This window comes from Carcharodon carcharias, chromosome 2, assembly GCF_017639515.1.
Source record: "Carcharodon carcharias isolate sCarCar2 chromosome 2, sCarCar2.pri, whole genome shotgun sequence".
In the NCBI taxonomy this organism is placed as follows: domain Eukaryota; kingdom Metazoa; phylum Chordata; class Chondrichthyes; order Lamniformes; family Lamnidae; genus Carcharodon; species Carcharodon carcharias.
This window is the reverse complement of record NC_054468.1, coordinates 124,671,000-124,686,127: the sequence shown is the minus strand read 5'-3', so window position 1 is coordinate 124,686,127 and position 15,128 is coordinate 124,671,000. Positions and strand designations below refer to the sequence as shown.

Genomic DNA, 15,128 nt, shown 5'->3' with positions numbered 1-15,128 from the left:
GAAGGGAGAGAGGCAGAGAGAGATTGTTACTGAGTGACCATTTCCAGTCAGGGTTAGGGCTGTGATGTTCTGTTTGTGGTCCTAGTGCTATTGAATATCCCAAACTAATAGCCAGAGCAGACATTATGAAACACACCGTTTAGTATTGTTAAGGAATTTTGAAGCATTCGAGAATTTTGATCACCTTATTGCATCTCTATTAACATGTTTATCGAAGAGCTATTACTCACTCCCTATTCTCCCAAGAAAAATAGTGTCAAGAATTTGATAAATTGGCACAAACTGTAACATTTTTTACTTAACAATTTCCTTTATTAAGGAAAGTAGCCACAGTGCATTATAAACTTCTGTTCATAACTAGCTTTTCCTTACCACTATGTGTTTTAACACATTCTGAGCAGTCTCCAGATTAGTAACTGCACTCCAGTTTGATGTAACCTGGGCTTCAGACCGATCCAGCAACACTTTCAGGGACCTTACAGCATCAAGTTTCTGAGGACCTTCCAAACCTTTTAATGAGAGATTACAATAAGCCCAGTGAAGTACAAGACTGCAGCAACAGTACCTCAGCATTATTAAAGCAGCGTAACCACAACCAAAATTACTGGGATTTGTGCCATTGCAGTGAATGCACTCATGCTTAGAGGAAAATAGCAGTAATTATTATGCGCTGCACCATAAATCAACTACACATTGATTACAGTGCACTCATCTGAAGCACCCACCAGCTACATCATGCAAGGCGTCCGAAATCTTAATATTGTCACTTTGTTTAGTCTTGAGAAACAATGTCAAGTAGAAATCAAAGAATTTGCAGTGCCCAAAATAGCCTGTGCAACCTAACCCAGTGCAGCCTCGCCCTTGCCCCAACCAAGGCAGCCCTTCCTAATTTATGCTATCACCAGAGTACATTGCTATTTGTTGACTTGCAAAATACTGCATTATGCAATGTCTGTACAAGACGTGAAGATCATAAGATCATAGATCATAAGAAATAGGAGAAGTAGGCCATTCGGCCCAATGAGCATGCTCTGCCATTCAATAAGATTGTGGCTGATGGGACTGTGACCTCCATAACCCTGGACTCCCTTGTCGATCAAAAATTTGTCTAACCCAGCCTTGAATATATGACCCAGTCTTCAGTGATCTCTGTGGAAGAGAATTCCAAAGACTAACGACCCTCTGAGAGAAGATATTCCTCCTCATCTGTCTTAAATGGGAGACCCCTTGATTTTAAACTGTGTTCCTTGGTTCTAGATTCACCCTTAAGAGGTAACAGCCTCTCAGTAGCTACCCTGTCAAGCCCCCTCAGAATTTTATATGTTTCTAAACTCTTCTAAACTCCAATAGGCTCACCCTGCTCAACTTCATCCCATGCCATTAGCCTAGTGAACCTTCCCTGAACTGATTCCAATGCAAGCAAATCGCTCAAGTAAAGAGTCCAATCATTCTGCAGTCTCTCTCTCCATTTAAGTAATATTCTGCTTTTTTATTTTTCCTGCCAAAGTGGACAACCCCACATTTTCCCATGTTATGCGAGATACTGCACAGACAAAAATCAAGAAATAATAAAGGTAGCATTGCGCTCATAGATTTGTGAAGAGCAGCACATATTGAACTAATGTAGTTGAAGCGTCACTAACATGGTGGACAGGGGAATGTCTACAAATATTTTCTATAAGGACCTCCAGAAGGCACTTGATAGATTCTGCATTAGTGTGTTCTGGAAACCAAATCAAAGTATTTATGTAGCTCCTTGAATGTAGTAAATCATCTCTAGGTACTTCAAAGGAGCATTTTCAAACAAAACGTGACATCAAGTCACATTAGGAGACAATAGGACAGGTGACCAAAAGCTTGGTCAAAGGCATAGGTTATAATGACTGTTTTATATTAGTGGAGCAATGCATAAAGGTGAGGTGGAGGCAAGTTAGAGCTCCCTAAGAGCTTAGGGCCTAAACAGCTATGTTAGATACACAATAATTTGGATGACGGGAGAGGTGTAAAGTCCTTGAGGGAAGGAAATCTGCCATCCATACCTGGTCTGGCCCACATGTGGTTGACCCTTAACTGCCCTCTGAAATGACCTAGCAAGGTCAATTCAAGGGCAATTAGGGATGGGCAACAAATGCTGGCCTTGCCAGTGACACCTACATACCACGAAAGAATTTTTTAAAAACCCAATTTTGGAGATGATACTAAATTAGAAAACATGGTAAGTTGGACAGATGGGAGCAAAAAAAAAAACAGACATGTGGCAAAATTCTGATTGATGGTGTTGAATGAGAGGATGTGAAAGGTCATCCACTTTGGATCTGAGAAAGACAAATTCAGAATACTTCATTGTTAGAAACTAGGAGACATGTAGGAGCAGCAAAATTGGGGAATCCATGCAGACAGATCACTAAAAGCTGGCACTCAGATATAAGTAATCAAGAAAGCTAATGGAATACTGGGCGTCATCCCAAGGGTTTTGCAATACAAGAACAAGGTAATGATGCCTCGATTGTACAGAACCTCGGTCAGACTCTGCCTGGAGTGCTACGTTCAGTTTTGGGCACCCAACTTACACTTATAGAGCATCTTTACTGTAATACGACATCCAAAGACGCTTTACAGGAGCATTATGGAACAAAATTGGACAGCGAGCCATATAGGGAGATATCAGGTCAGATGACCAAAAGCTAGGTTGAAGAGGTGGGTTTTAAAGGGGGAAAGGGAGGGAATTCCAGAGATTGGGGACTGGGAAACTGAAGGCAAGGCCACCAGTTATGGAGCAACTAAAATCGGAGTTGCTAAAGAGGCCAGAATTAGATGAATGCATATATCTTGGAGAAATGTGGAACTGGAGGAGATTACAGAGAAAGGGAGGGACAAGGCCATGAAGTGATTTGAAAACAATCATGTAAATTTTAAAATCAAGACGTTGCTTGGTCAGGAGCCAATGTAACTCAGTGAACACAGTGGTGATGGATGAATCGGACTTGCTGCAATTAAGTCATGGACACAGAGTTTTAGGATGACCTTAAGTTTACGGAGGGTAAAATGTGAGACACCAGCCAGGAGTGCGTTAGGATAGTCAAGACTAGAGATAACAAATAAACGCATGTGTATTTCAGCAGCAGGTGATGTTACAGAGGTAGAAGTAGCTGGTCTTAGTGCTCATCTTGTAATCAAATGTGACACAAGGTTGTGAACAGACTGGTTTAGTCTCAGATTGTTGCCAGGAAAAGGGATAGAGTAGCTAGGGAATGGAATTTGGAGCAGGGATTGAAAATAATGGCTTCAGGTTCCCCAATATTTAATTGGAGAAAATTCTGTTCATCCAGTATATCCAACAGGCAGTCTCATAACTCAGCAACTGTTGTGAGAGGTGGTGGTCAAGTACAGCTTGGTGTCTTCAGTATTCATGTAAACTAAAGAGGTGCTTTTGAATAGTGTTACCGAGGGGCAAATGTAGGTAAGAAATTGGTGGGGGCCAAGGATAGATACTTGGGGCATAACAAAGGTAACAGTGCAGGAGTGGGAAGAGAAACCATTTCAAGTGATTTTTTGGCTACAATTCGATAGATAAGAATGGAACCAGGTGAGAGCAGATCTACCCAACCGAACCCAAGGTAGGATATGGAGAGAGTGCAGCACAGGTTCACTAACAAAAACAGAATTACCTGGAAAAACTCAGCAGGTCTGGCAGCATCGGCGGAGAAGAAAAGAGTTGACGTTTCGAGTCCTCATGACCCTTCGACAGAACTTGCGTTCGAGTCCAAGAAAGAGTTGAAATATAAGCTGGTTTAAGGTGTGTGTGTGGGGGGGCGGAGAGATAGAGAGACAAAGAGGTGGAGGGGGCGGGGGTGGGGGTGTGTGGTTGTAGGGACAAACAAGCAGTGATAGAAGCAGATCATCAAAAGATGTCAACGACAATAGTACAATAGAACACATAGGTGTTAAAATTAAAGTTGGTGATATTATCTAAACGAACGTGCTAATTAAGAATGGATGGTAGGGCACTCAAGGTATAGCTCTAGTGGTTTTTTTTTTTAATTTTAATATATAATGGGAATAGGTGGGAAAAGGAAAATCTTTATAATTTATTGGAAAAAAAAGGGAAGGGGGAAACAGAAAGGGAGTGGGGATGGGGGAGGGAGCTTACGACCTAAAGTTGTTGAATTCAATATTCAGTCCAGAAGGCTGTAAAGTCCCTAGTTGGAAGATGAGGTGTTGTTCCTCCAGTTTGCATTGGGCTTCACTGGAACAATGCAGCAAGCCAAGGACAGACATGTGGGCAAGAGAGCAGGGTGGAGTGTTGAAATGGCAAGCAACAGGGAGGTTTGGGTCATTCTTGCGGACAGACCGCAGGTGTTCTGCAAAGCGGTCGCCCAGTTTACGTTTGGTCTCTCCAATGTAGAGGAGACCACATTGGGAGCAACGGATGCAGTAGACTAAGTTGGGGGAAATGCAAGTGAAATGCTGCTTCACTTGAAAGGAGTGTTTGGGTCCTTGGACGGTGAGGAGAGACTAGGGACTTTACAGCCTTCTGGACTGAATATTGAATTCAACAACTTTAGGTCGTAAGCTCCCTCCCCCATCCCCACTCCCTTTCTGTTTCCCCCTTCCCTTTTTTTTCCAATAAATTATAAAGATTTTCCTTTTCCCACCTATTCCCACTATATATTAAAATTAAAAAAAAAACCCACTAGAGCTATACCTTGAGTGCCCTACCATCCATTCTTAATTAGCACATTCGTTTAGATAATATCACCAACTTTAATTTTAACACCTATGTGTTCTATTGTACTACTGTCGTTGACATCTTTTGATGATCTGCTTCTATCACTGCTTGTTTGTCCCTACAACCACACACCCCCACCCCCCCCTCCACCTCTTTGTCTCTCTATCTCTCCGCCCCCCCACACACACACCTTAAACCAGCTTATATTTCAACTCTTTCTTGGACTCGAACGCAAGTTCTGTCGAAGGGTCATGACAACTCGAAACGTCAACTCTTTTCTTCTCCGCCGATGCTGCCAGACCTGCTGAGTTTTTCCAGGTAATTCTGTTTTTGATTTGGATTTCCAGCATCCGCAGTTTTTTTGTTCTTATCTCTGTGTTTAATTGACTGCCACTGCTCTTCAAGAAATGCCTACCTCCTTGAAGAAGTTCTGTTCCACTCTGCGACAAGATTTCCGTATCTCTCTGTTGTCTTGCTCACCTTCTTTGCTTTCCATTTCCCTCCTAGTGTTTGACAAGGTGTTTACTAAAACCCGCTTTCACAGCCATATCTCCTTTCTCAGTGACTGTCTCCGTCTCCGACTTACCCCACGTGGATTTCAACTGAAATTCCACCCCTCATGTTTCGAACCCACCCAGGATTACAGGTATCTCCGGGACATAAAACGTTTCTCGGACTGCTGTTCCCGTCACATTCTGAAATCCACACTCAGTGCCATGCGCCGCCATATGAACACATCCGACCTCTCCCTCCAGCAGCACCGCCGTACCCTTTTTCAAAGCTGCGCGTGCCCCCAGTTTCATTTTATCCTTCGGCTCATCCGACGCCTCAACAAGAAACTTTTTCTCTTTCTCTCAAGTGCTAAGGAACGCAAGCTACAACAACTCATCGACACCAACACCCATCTAGGACCCCCCACCCCTGCCTGTTCCTCCGTCCCCACCCTTTCTTCCAATCCCAACCCCAGCCGTGTATTCACTATACCCCCTGACCTTCCCCTCTCCGATGCTGAACGTTCAGTGCTCAGCAAAGGACTTAGTTTCATACCCTTACGCCCTCACCTCAATGAATTTCGGGCTCGGCATGATACTGAACTCTTCTTCCGCCGTCTTCGTCTCCGGGCTCACTTCTTTGGGCAGGAGTCCTCTCCCAGTTCAACAGATCCTTTTACCCATCTCCAATATTCTCCCTCCACCTGGACCCCTCCCTCTGGATTCTTACCTTCTCTCGATCTTTTCATTGAGAACTGTCGGCGCGACATTAGTCGTCTCAATTTCTCTGCTCCTCTCACCCATTCTAACCTGTCTCTCTCTGAACTTACTGCACTCCATTCTCTCAGGTCCAACCCTGACATTGTCATCAAACCCGCTGACAAGGGTGGTGCTGTTGTTGTCTGGCGCACTGACCTCTACCTCGCGGAGGCTGAGCGTCAACTCACAGACACTTCCTCCTACCTCTCCCTGGACCATGACCCCACCACTGAACATCAAGCCATTGTTTCCAGGACTGTCACTGACCTCATCTTCTCTGGGGATCTTCCTCCCACAGCTTCCAACCTGACAGTCGCCCAACCTCGGACGGCCCGCTTCTATCTCCTACCCAAAATCCACAAACAGAACTGCCCCGGTAGACCGATCGTCTCAGCTTGCTCCTGCCCCACAGAACTCATTTCTCGTTATCTTGACTCCCTTCTCTCTCCCCTTGTCCAGTCCCTTCCCACCTACATCCGTGATTCCTCTGACACCTTACGTCACATCAACAATTTCCAGTTCCCTGGCCCCAACCGCTTACTCTTCACCATGGACATCCAATCCATCTACACCTCCATCCCCCACCAGGATGGTCTGAGGGCCCTTAGCTTCTTCCTCGAACAGAGGCCCAAACAATCCCCATCCACCACTACTCTCCTCCGTCTGGCTGAACTTGTTCTCACACTGAATAATTTCTCCTTCAACTCCTCTCACTTCCTCCAAATAAAAGGTGTGGCTATGGGTACCCGCATCTGCCCCAGCTATGCCTGTCTCTTTATGGGGTATGTGGAACATTCCTTGTTGCAGTCCTACTCCGGCCCCCTTCCACAACTCTTTCTCCGGTACATCGATGATTACTTCGGTGCCACTTCATGCTCTCGTCAGGACTTGGAAAAATTTATTAATTTTGCTTCCAATCTCCACCCCTCCATCATTTTCACGTGGTCCATCTCTGACACTTCCCTTCCCTTCCTTGACCTCTCTGTCTCAATCTCTGGTGATAGACTGTCCACCAATATCCATTACAAACCCACCGACTCCCACAGCTATCTCGACGACAGCTCCTCACACCCTGCTTCCTGTAAGGACTCCATCCCATTCTCTCAATTCCTTCGCCTCCGTCGCATCTGTTCCGATGATGCTACATTCAAAAACAGTTCCTCTGACATGTCCTCCTTCTTCCTTAACCGAGGTTTTCCACCCACAGTCGTTGACAGGGCCCTCAACCGTGTCCGGCCCATCCCCCGCGCATCCGCCCTCACGCCTTCTCCTCCCTCCCAGAAACATGATAGGGTCCCCCTTGTCCTCACTTATCACCCCACCAGCCTCCGCATTCAAAGGATCATCCTCCACCATTTCCGCCAACTCCAGCATGATGCCACCACCAAACACATCTTCCCTTCACCCCCCTTATCGGCATTCCGTAGGGATCGCTCCCTCCGGGACACCCTGGTCCACTCCTCCATCACCCCCTACTCCTCAACCCCCTCCTATGGCACCACCCCATGCCCACGCAAAAGATGCAACACCTGCCCCTTCACTTCCTCTCTCCTCACCGTCCAAGGACCCAAACACTCCTTTCAAGTGAAGCAGCATTTCACTTGCATTTCCCCCAACTTAGTCTACTGCATCCGTTGCTCCCAATGTGGTCTCCTCTACATTGGAGAGACCAAACGTAAACTGGGCGACCGCTTTACAGAACACCTGCGGTCTGTCCGCAAGAATGACCCAAACCTCCCTGTCGCTTGCCATTTCAACACTCCATCCTGCTCTCTTGCCCACATGTCTGTCCTTGGCTTGCTGCATTGTTCCAGTGAAGCCCAACGCAAACTGGAGGAACAACACCTCATCTTCCAACTAGGGACTTTACAGCCTTCTGGATGAATATTGAATTCAACAACTTTAGGTCGTAAGCTCCCTCCCCCATCCCCACTCCCTTTCTGTTTCCCCCTTCCCTTTTTTTTCCAATAAATTATAAAGATTTTCCTTTTCCCACCTATTCCCATTATATATTAAAATTAAAAAAAAAAACCACTAGAGCTATACCTTGAGTGCCCTACCATCCATTCTTAATTAGCACATTCGTTTAGATAATATCACCAACTTTAATTTTAACACCTATGTGTTCTATTGTACTACTGTCGTTGACATCTTTTGATGATCTGCTTCTATCACTGCTTGTTTGTCCCTACAACCACACACCCCCACCCCCGCGCCCCCCCCACCTCTTTGTCTCTCTATCTCTCCGCCCCCCACACACACACCTTAAACCAGCTTATATTTCAACTCTTTCTTGGACTCGAACGCAACTTCTGTCGAAGGGTCATGAGGACTCGAAACGTCAACTCTTTTCTTCTCCGCCGATGCTGCCAGACCTGCTGAGTTTTTCCAGGTAATTCTGTTTTTGTTACAGGTTCACTAAAATCATTATATCATGAGAACAGGTTGCAGAAACTTGGTTTGTAATCTCTTGAGTTTAGAAATCTGATCCAACTGAGGTCTTGTAAATGATTAAAAAAAGAGAAATTATCTTCTCTGGTGAGAAGCTATTTCCAGAATAAGGGGGCATAATCCTAAAATTCGTGTTAGGCTAGCAAGTACACAAGAAATTGGAGCAGGAGTAGACCATACAGCCCACTGAGCCAGCTCTGCCATTCAACATGACCATGGCTGATCTTGGGCTTTAATTCCACTTTCCCACCCACTCCCCATGTCCCTCAGTTCCCCAGGACCCCAAATGTCTGTCTATCCCAGCCTTAAATACATTCACTGATGGAGCATCCGCAACCCTCTGGGGTAGAGAATTCCAAAGATTCATATCCTTTGAGTGAAAAAATTTATCCTTATTTCAGTACTAAATGATCAGCCCTTTATCCTGAAATTGTGCCTGTGTTTTAGACTCCCCAACCAATAGAAACAATCTCTCAGTACTTGCTCTATCAAGCCACCTCAGAATTTTGCATATTTCAATGAGATGACCTCTCATTCTTCTAAACTCAGAGAATGCAGGCTCAATTTACACAGCCTTTCATCATAGGACAGTCCCTTTTCCACACAAATTCTGCAGTGGAAATATGGAATTTTCCTCCAAAAGGCTGTGGGTGCTGGGGATCAAGTGAAGTTCAAAACTGAGAACAATAGGATTTTGTTAGGTATAGATATCAAGGAATATGGATCAAAGGAAGATGAATAGAGTTGAGGTACAGACCAGCCACGGTCTAATGACGGAAGTGGCCCAAAGAGCTGATTAGCCCACTCCTGTTCCTATGTTCCATGCAGCGACACAGAAAACTGAAGTACAACAAAATGCATCAGAAAGTAAGAAGCATGCCAGTGACTTCACAGTTTGCTTCAAGATAATCATAGGCCCGCTCACCTGCTTGTGCCTGCTGTTTCTTCTGTAGTTTCTGCAGAAGTGACTTGAACTGGTTGTTAAAATTACTAAGGTCCTCCTGGAGGAAGCTTGGAGCTCCAGGCTTATTGTGAAGCACTTCCCCACGAGCCATTAGATTCTCTACACATGGAGTTATCTCACTCAGTTTGTTGATTTCATACTGCAGGAAATAAAAATAAGCACATTATGCAAAACTACCACACATTCTTCTGGGGTTACTTCTCTCTGACCTGTAAACAATGAGCCAAATTGTGCAGTTCCTCCCAACATGAGTAATTTTATTGCAAATCGGCTATAATAATAGAAATAGAATAACTGGTAAGGCTAAGACATAAGACCATAAGGCATTGGAGCAGAAGTAGTCCATTTGGCCCATCAAGTCTGCTTCACCATCCAATGAGATCATGGCTGATCTGATAATGCTCAACTACATTTTCCTGCATTGTCCCCATTACCCTTAATTCCCTTACTGATTAAAAATGTCTGTCTATCTCAGCCTTGAATATACTCAATGATCCAACCTCTACAGCCCTCTGTGGTAAAGCATTCCACAGATCACTATCCTCAGAAGAAATTCCTCTCATCTCTGTCTTAAATGGGCGACCCCTTACTCTGAGATTATGCCCTCTGGTCCTGGACTCTCCCACAAGGGGCAACAACCTCTCAGCTACCCTGTCAAGCTGCCTAAGAATCTTATATGTTTCAATAAGGTCACCTCTCATTCTTCTAAACTCCAAAGAGTACAGGTCCAACCTACTCAACCTCTCCTCATAAGAAAATCCCTCCATACCCGGGATCAACCTAGTGAACCTTCTCTGGACTGCCTCCAATGTCAATATATCTTTCCTTAGATAAGGAGACCAAAACTGTTCATAGTATTCTAGGTGCGGTCTAACTAGTGCCTTGTATAATTTTAGCAAGACTTCACTATTTTTATACTCCATTCCCTTTGAAATAAATGCCAACATTCCATTTGCCTTCCCTATTATCTGTTGAACTTGTATGTTAGCTTTTTGGGATTCATGCACGAGGACTTCCAAATCCCTCTATGCTGTAGCTTTCTACAGTCTTTCTCCATTTAAACAATATTCAGCTCCTCTATTCTTCCTGCCAAAATACATAACCTCACATTTACCCACATTATATTCCATCTGCCAAGTTTTTGCCCACTCACTAAATCTGTCTATATCCCTCTGTAGACTCTATGCCATCCTCACCACTCGCCTTCCCACCTATTTTTGTGTCATCCGCAAACTTGGCGATAGTACATTCACTTCCTTCATCTAAACTAATGTAAATAATTGTGGCCCAGCACTGATCCCTGTGATACTCCACAAGTTACAGGTTGCCATCCTGAAAATGCCTCCCTTATCCCAACTCTCTGTCATCCGTTAGTTAGCCAATCCTCTACCATGCTAATATACTACCCTCAACGTCATGAGTTCTTATCTTATTAAGTAGCCTTTTGTGCGATACCTTATTGAACGCCTTTTGTAAACCTAAATATATTACATCTACTGATTCCCCTTTATAAATCCTGCTTGTTACCTCCTCAAAGAATTTGAATAAATTTGTCAGGCATGACTTCCTCTTCATGAAACCATGCTGACTCTGCTGGATTATATTATGCATTTCTAAATGCTCTGCCATTACATCCTTTATAATAGACTTTAACATTTTCCCAGTGATGGATGTTAAGCTAACTGGCCTATAGTTATCTGTTTTTTTGTCTCTGTCCCTTTTTGTATAAAGGTATAAAGAGTAAGGGGTTGCCCATTTAAGACAGAGATGAGGAGGAATTTCTTCTGAGGATAGTGATCTGTGGAATGCTTTACCACAGAGGGCTGTAGAGGTTGGATCGTTAAGTATATTCTGAGATAAACAGACATTTTATACCATTGGCAGTTTTCCAATCTTTTGGGACTTTTCCAGAATCTAAGAGTTCTTGGAAGGTTAGTACCAGTGCATCCACTATTTGTGTAGATACTTGCTTTAATATCCTAGGATGCAACCCATCAGGTTCAAGGGACTTATCAGCCTTTAGGCCCACTAGTTTCCCTAGTACTTTTTCTGTAGTGATAGTTGTTGTATTTATTTCCTCCACCCATTTTGCCCCTTGATTATTTTGTATTTTGGAATGCTATTATGTCTTCTACTGTGAAGACTGATGGAAAGTAATTATTCAATTCTCTGCCAATTCCTGGTTCCCCATTATTATTTCCCCAGCCTCATTGTCTAAGGGGCTTATGTTCACTTTGGCCTCTATCTTCCTTTTTATATATTTAAAGAAGTTCTTACTGTCCATATTTACATTACTTGCTAGTTTACCCTCAAAAGTTTATTTTCTCCCTTTTTTTTTGGTTGTAGTAATGCAAGTTAAGTTATAACATGAAATTGCATTCAACTCTCCACAAGCTGCAAATCAGAGTACAGTATTTCTCATCTTTGGTTCAGTTGTGATCCAGGTTTTGTCAGGAATCAATGGTGTGCACTCTATCCTTGGTGCACAAGTTTGCTCATCAAATTACATCAAAGCTTTCAAGAATCGGTTTTATAAAACCCTAATTCTACCCAGAGTTAACACACTAAGTAAAAATTCAACTCTACAACATAACTGTTTAAGGAGAACAGATTGGAGAGAAATTGAACCTTAGGAGCTGAGCACACCTACTGCTAATTCACAGTGACTTTTAATATGTTCCTGAGTAAAATCACAAAATGAGGACAGGTAGGAAGCCAAATAACTATCAAGAAATACAGATCTGTGCTGATTTAATGCAAAGCATTAGTGGGAGTCAGCCAGGGCAGAAAAGGAAGATGAAAAGGGAACATAAATTAAGAGAAGCTAGACTGAGAAAACCAACAGTTGGCTAACTACAACTATCAGAATACTTCCTAAACATCCCCCAATCTTTTTCTATTTTTTCCTCCATTCCCCTGAATGTTGGAATGCAGCTCACTGAATGTTAATAGCCTTTCAATATCCTAACCAAGTGCCTGCTTATCATGTATGAGCTCAGTGGATGCCAATAGATCATTCAACTGTGGAACACATAACAAGGAATTTCAATCCGCAGATATCCACACATTCAATCGCTGAGGCCTGGACAGAGCATTATACAGCTTTAGCAGGGCAGCCTCTGCACATATACACATAGCTTAGCACTTCCTCTGTTTTGTTAATGGCCAGAAATGATAAACATTGAACCTACTCTAACACCAGATTACTTTCAGCCTTTCCTCCAACTTATTTAACACCATCCATTCACGTATCCCCAATTGTTCTTCCAATGTGTAACACTTTCCAATTATACTTGCATTGAATTTCGTCTTCCATAGTTCTGCCTTTTTGCAAACTTTCCCTACAGCTTGCCTATTTCCACATCATCAGACTCAAAAGCTCTCTTAAGTTAGTCTCATTTGTTAACATAAGTAACTTAGATTTGAATCTAAGTTTATATGTTTATATAGATTAGAAACAGTACTCGCTACATTCACCATCTCACCTCCCTGACTCATATCTGAAGCTTCCTCACCATCAGCAAACTCCTTAATCAGCTCCCTGTGTTCTTACATCCATAACATTAGAAATTACCTTGTTAGTCCATTTAGGGTCGCATTTATTAAATCTGCACTTATTTGTGCTTTGTATGTATTTATCTTGGATCCTCAGTTATAGTTCCCAGAAGTTTATTTCTTTTTCCTCAACCATTGCTTTCTGGGGTACTAACCTACAGTTGAATTTTTAATGCTCTTGTTCACTTCCTTCAATTAAGCTATGTGACAATATCCTACAGTATAGAAAGTCACGAACCTGACAGGATTCTTTCAGTGAAGCATTGGTTGCGCACTTCAGCCAGTCTTCTTTAGATTTCACAATCTTTTCAAGCTCTTGTAGATCTGAATAAATACAGTTAATATCCTCTTGAAACTGCATCTTACATTTCAGCTTGTCCATTTGCTGGTTGTTATCTTTCCATTCCACTGACACTCTCTCCAGTGAGTGCTTTACTTCCTCTACTGGCAGTCCTTCTGCAAAAAGTTTACATTGCACAAATATTATGGCGGGCAGAATGACTAAATGCATAACTAGATCTGCTTTCCATTTTCTGGGTGAGTAAACCCAAAGTGAAGGCTAGGAAGATAGACTATCTCATTATTATTTGTACATGTGAGTATAAAGTGCACTTTCCAATTTAATTGCAAAATAGGAAATTAGAATCTCAGCTCTTTTCCTCCCCATCTCTGAATTCACATCATCACCGACAGGCCAATCAAAGCTCCCTCCTCATTATTTGTTTAGGTTTGACCCAAAGCTTGAATTACGATTGCACACACAAATTCCAAACACACAAGAGTCAAAATATTAAACTTACATTGACGCTTACCATACATTTGCTTTCCTGCCGAATGCTCCACCTTCAGCAGCAAAACTGACAGTGCAAACAAGGTGGTACTCTTGCTGGCACTGCAGGCTAGTCCTCATGCCAAAAGTGATTACTTCCACAGCAGGCAATAATACAATCCTTGATGGCAGATCAAACCATTACGGTTGCCAGGAGAATAGAGTCGGGTGTAGAAGCAGAGGGGGAAAGTCGACTCAGCAAGGCCGATCACAACAGATGTGCATATGAAATAGCTTGCTGTCCCAAAAAGACAATTCCAACTACAAGGGTATCCAACATCACAGCTTTAAAATATGTAAAGTTGCTTTAGAACAAAAACAAGCAGACTAGCAACAATTAATCTTCAGTCCACTTAGGGATCGATAATTGTATTACCAACTTCGATTTGTATAGTATTCCTCTAGTCAGAAAGGTGGCTCAGAGCTCCAAGTAGTGTACTGCAGGGAAACATCTTGAACTAGAAGCAGGTTATAATCATTCTTAGAATAGCTTCCAAGAAGAAACAAGAACTAGGCACTCCGAAAGGAAGCCACCGAATCTTTTAGGAAGTGGTAGGGAGAGAAATCAAACCATACTAATTAGGGTATTCACTTCAATCGTCAGTGAATTACACTACAATTACCAGCAGGCCTGTTGCAATAGTAAGATAATTGTGCAGACTAAAATTCACATGCCTGATGATTGGAAGAACATCTTAAATTCACTAAATTTAAAAAATAATTTACTTTTTTTATTTGAAGCCTAGAGTATTTCTACAGTGAGGATTTTTTTATAGTTAATTGCTATGGTTTTTATAAATAAAGGGAGCTTCAGAGTTAAGTCACCTAAAAGTTAAACCATTTAATCCTTCCTCTGATTTTATGTTTGGGTTATACAATATTACACAGTGCGCTACTCAAAATGTTCCAAAATCAACAATGCTTCATGCATTGCAAGGCTTCATAGCTCTGATCATAGAGCTTTGATTGAAACTTTATGTAGGATCCCAATGTTTCATTTTATATCTGAAGTTGCTAGCGCAAATTTAGGATTTATCCATTAATAAGGCTAAAAGCAGCCCTCTCCAAACGTGCAGGCCAACAAAATTCAAACAGGTCAGGCCAGTGAATAGAAAGAAATACACACTCAAGACTAAGTTGCTAAACATTAAGGTTAAACCGTAGGTCAAGAACCATATGGTCCAGAGGCTAAGGTTTGGGCGCTCCTATGGTGCAGTGTGTTGCTGTAAAAGGTAGCTTTAGATATAACTCTATAAGCCCAACTTTAAGATCAACAACAGCAGGTTCCATTAAAATTTGGTAGGATATTAAATCTATAGATAATTGATCATAATATCTTGGGCAGTGATC

At 42.6% G+C, this 15,128-nt stretch overlaps 1 protein-coding gene across 8 annotated transcripts in view; it reads right to left on the bottom strand.

Annotated features, from left to right (window-relative positions):
• The window catches only part of utrn (utrophin), a 664,110-nt gene that overhangs the window by 482,936 nt on the left and 166,046 nt on the right, over window positions 1-15,128 (bottom strand). For all 8 annotated transcript variants that reach the window (XM_041182782.1, XM_041182783.1, XM_041182789.1 and 5 more), the window contains 3 exons: window positions 13,188-13,405; window positions 9,356-9,533; window positions 373-509 (listed from right to left, as the gene is read on the bottom strand). In XM_041182782.1, coding sequence (XP_041038716.1) covers window positions 373-509; window positions 9,356-9,533; window positions 13,188-13,405 — 533 coding nt within the window. The remainder of the gene's footprint in view (window positions 1-372; window positions 510-9,355; window positions 9,534-13,187; window positions 13,406-15,128) is intronic.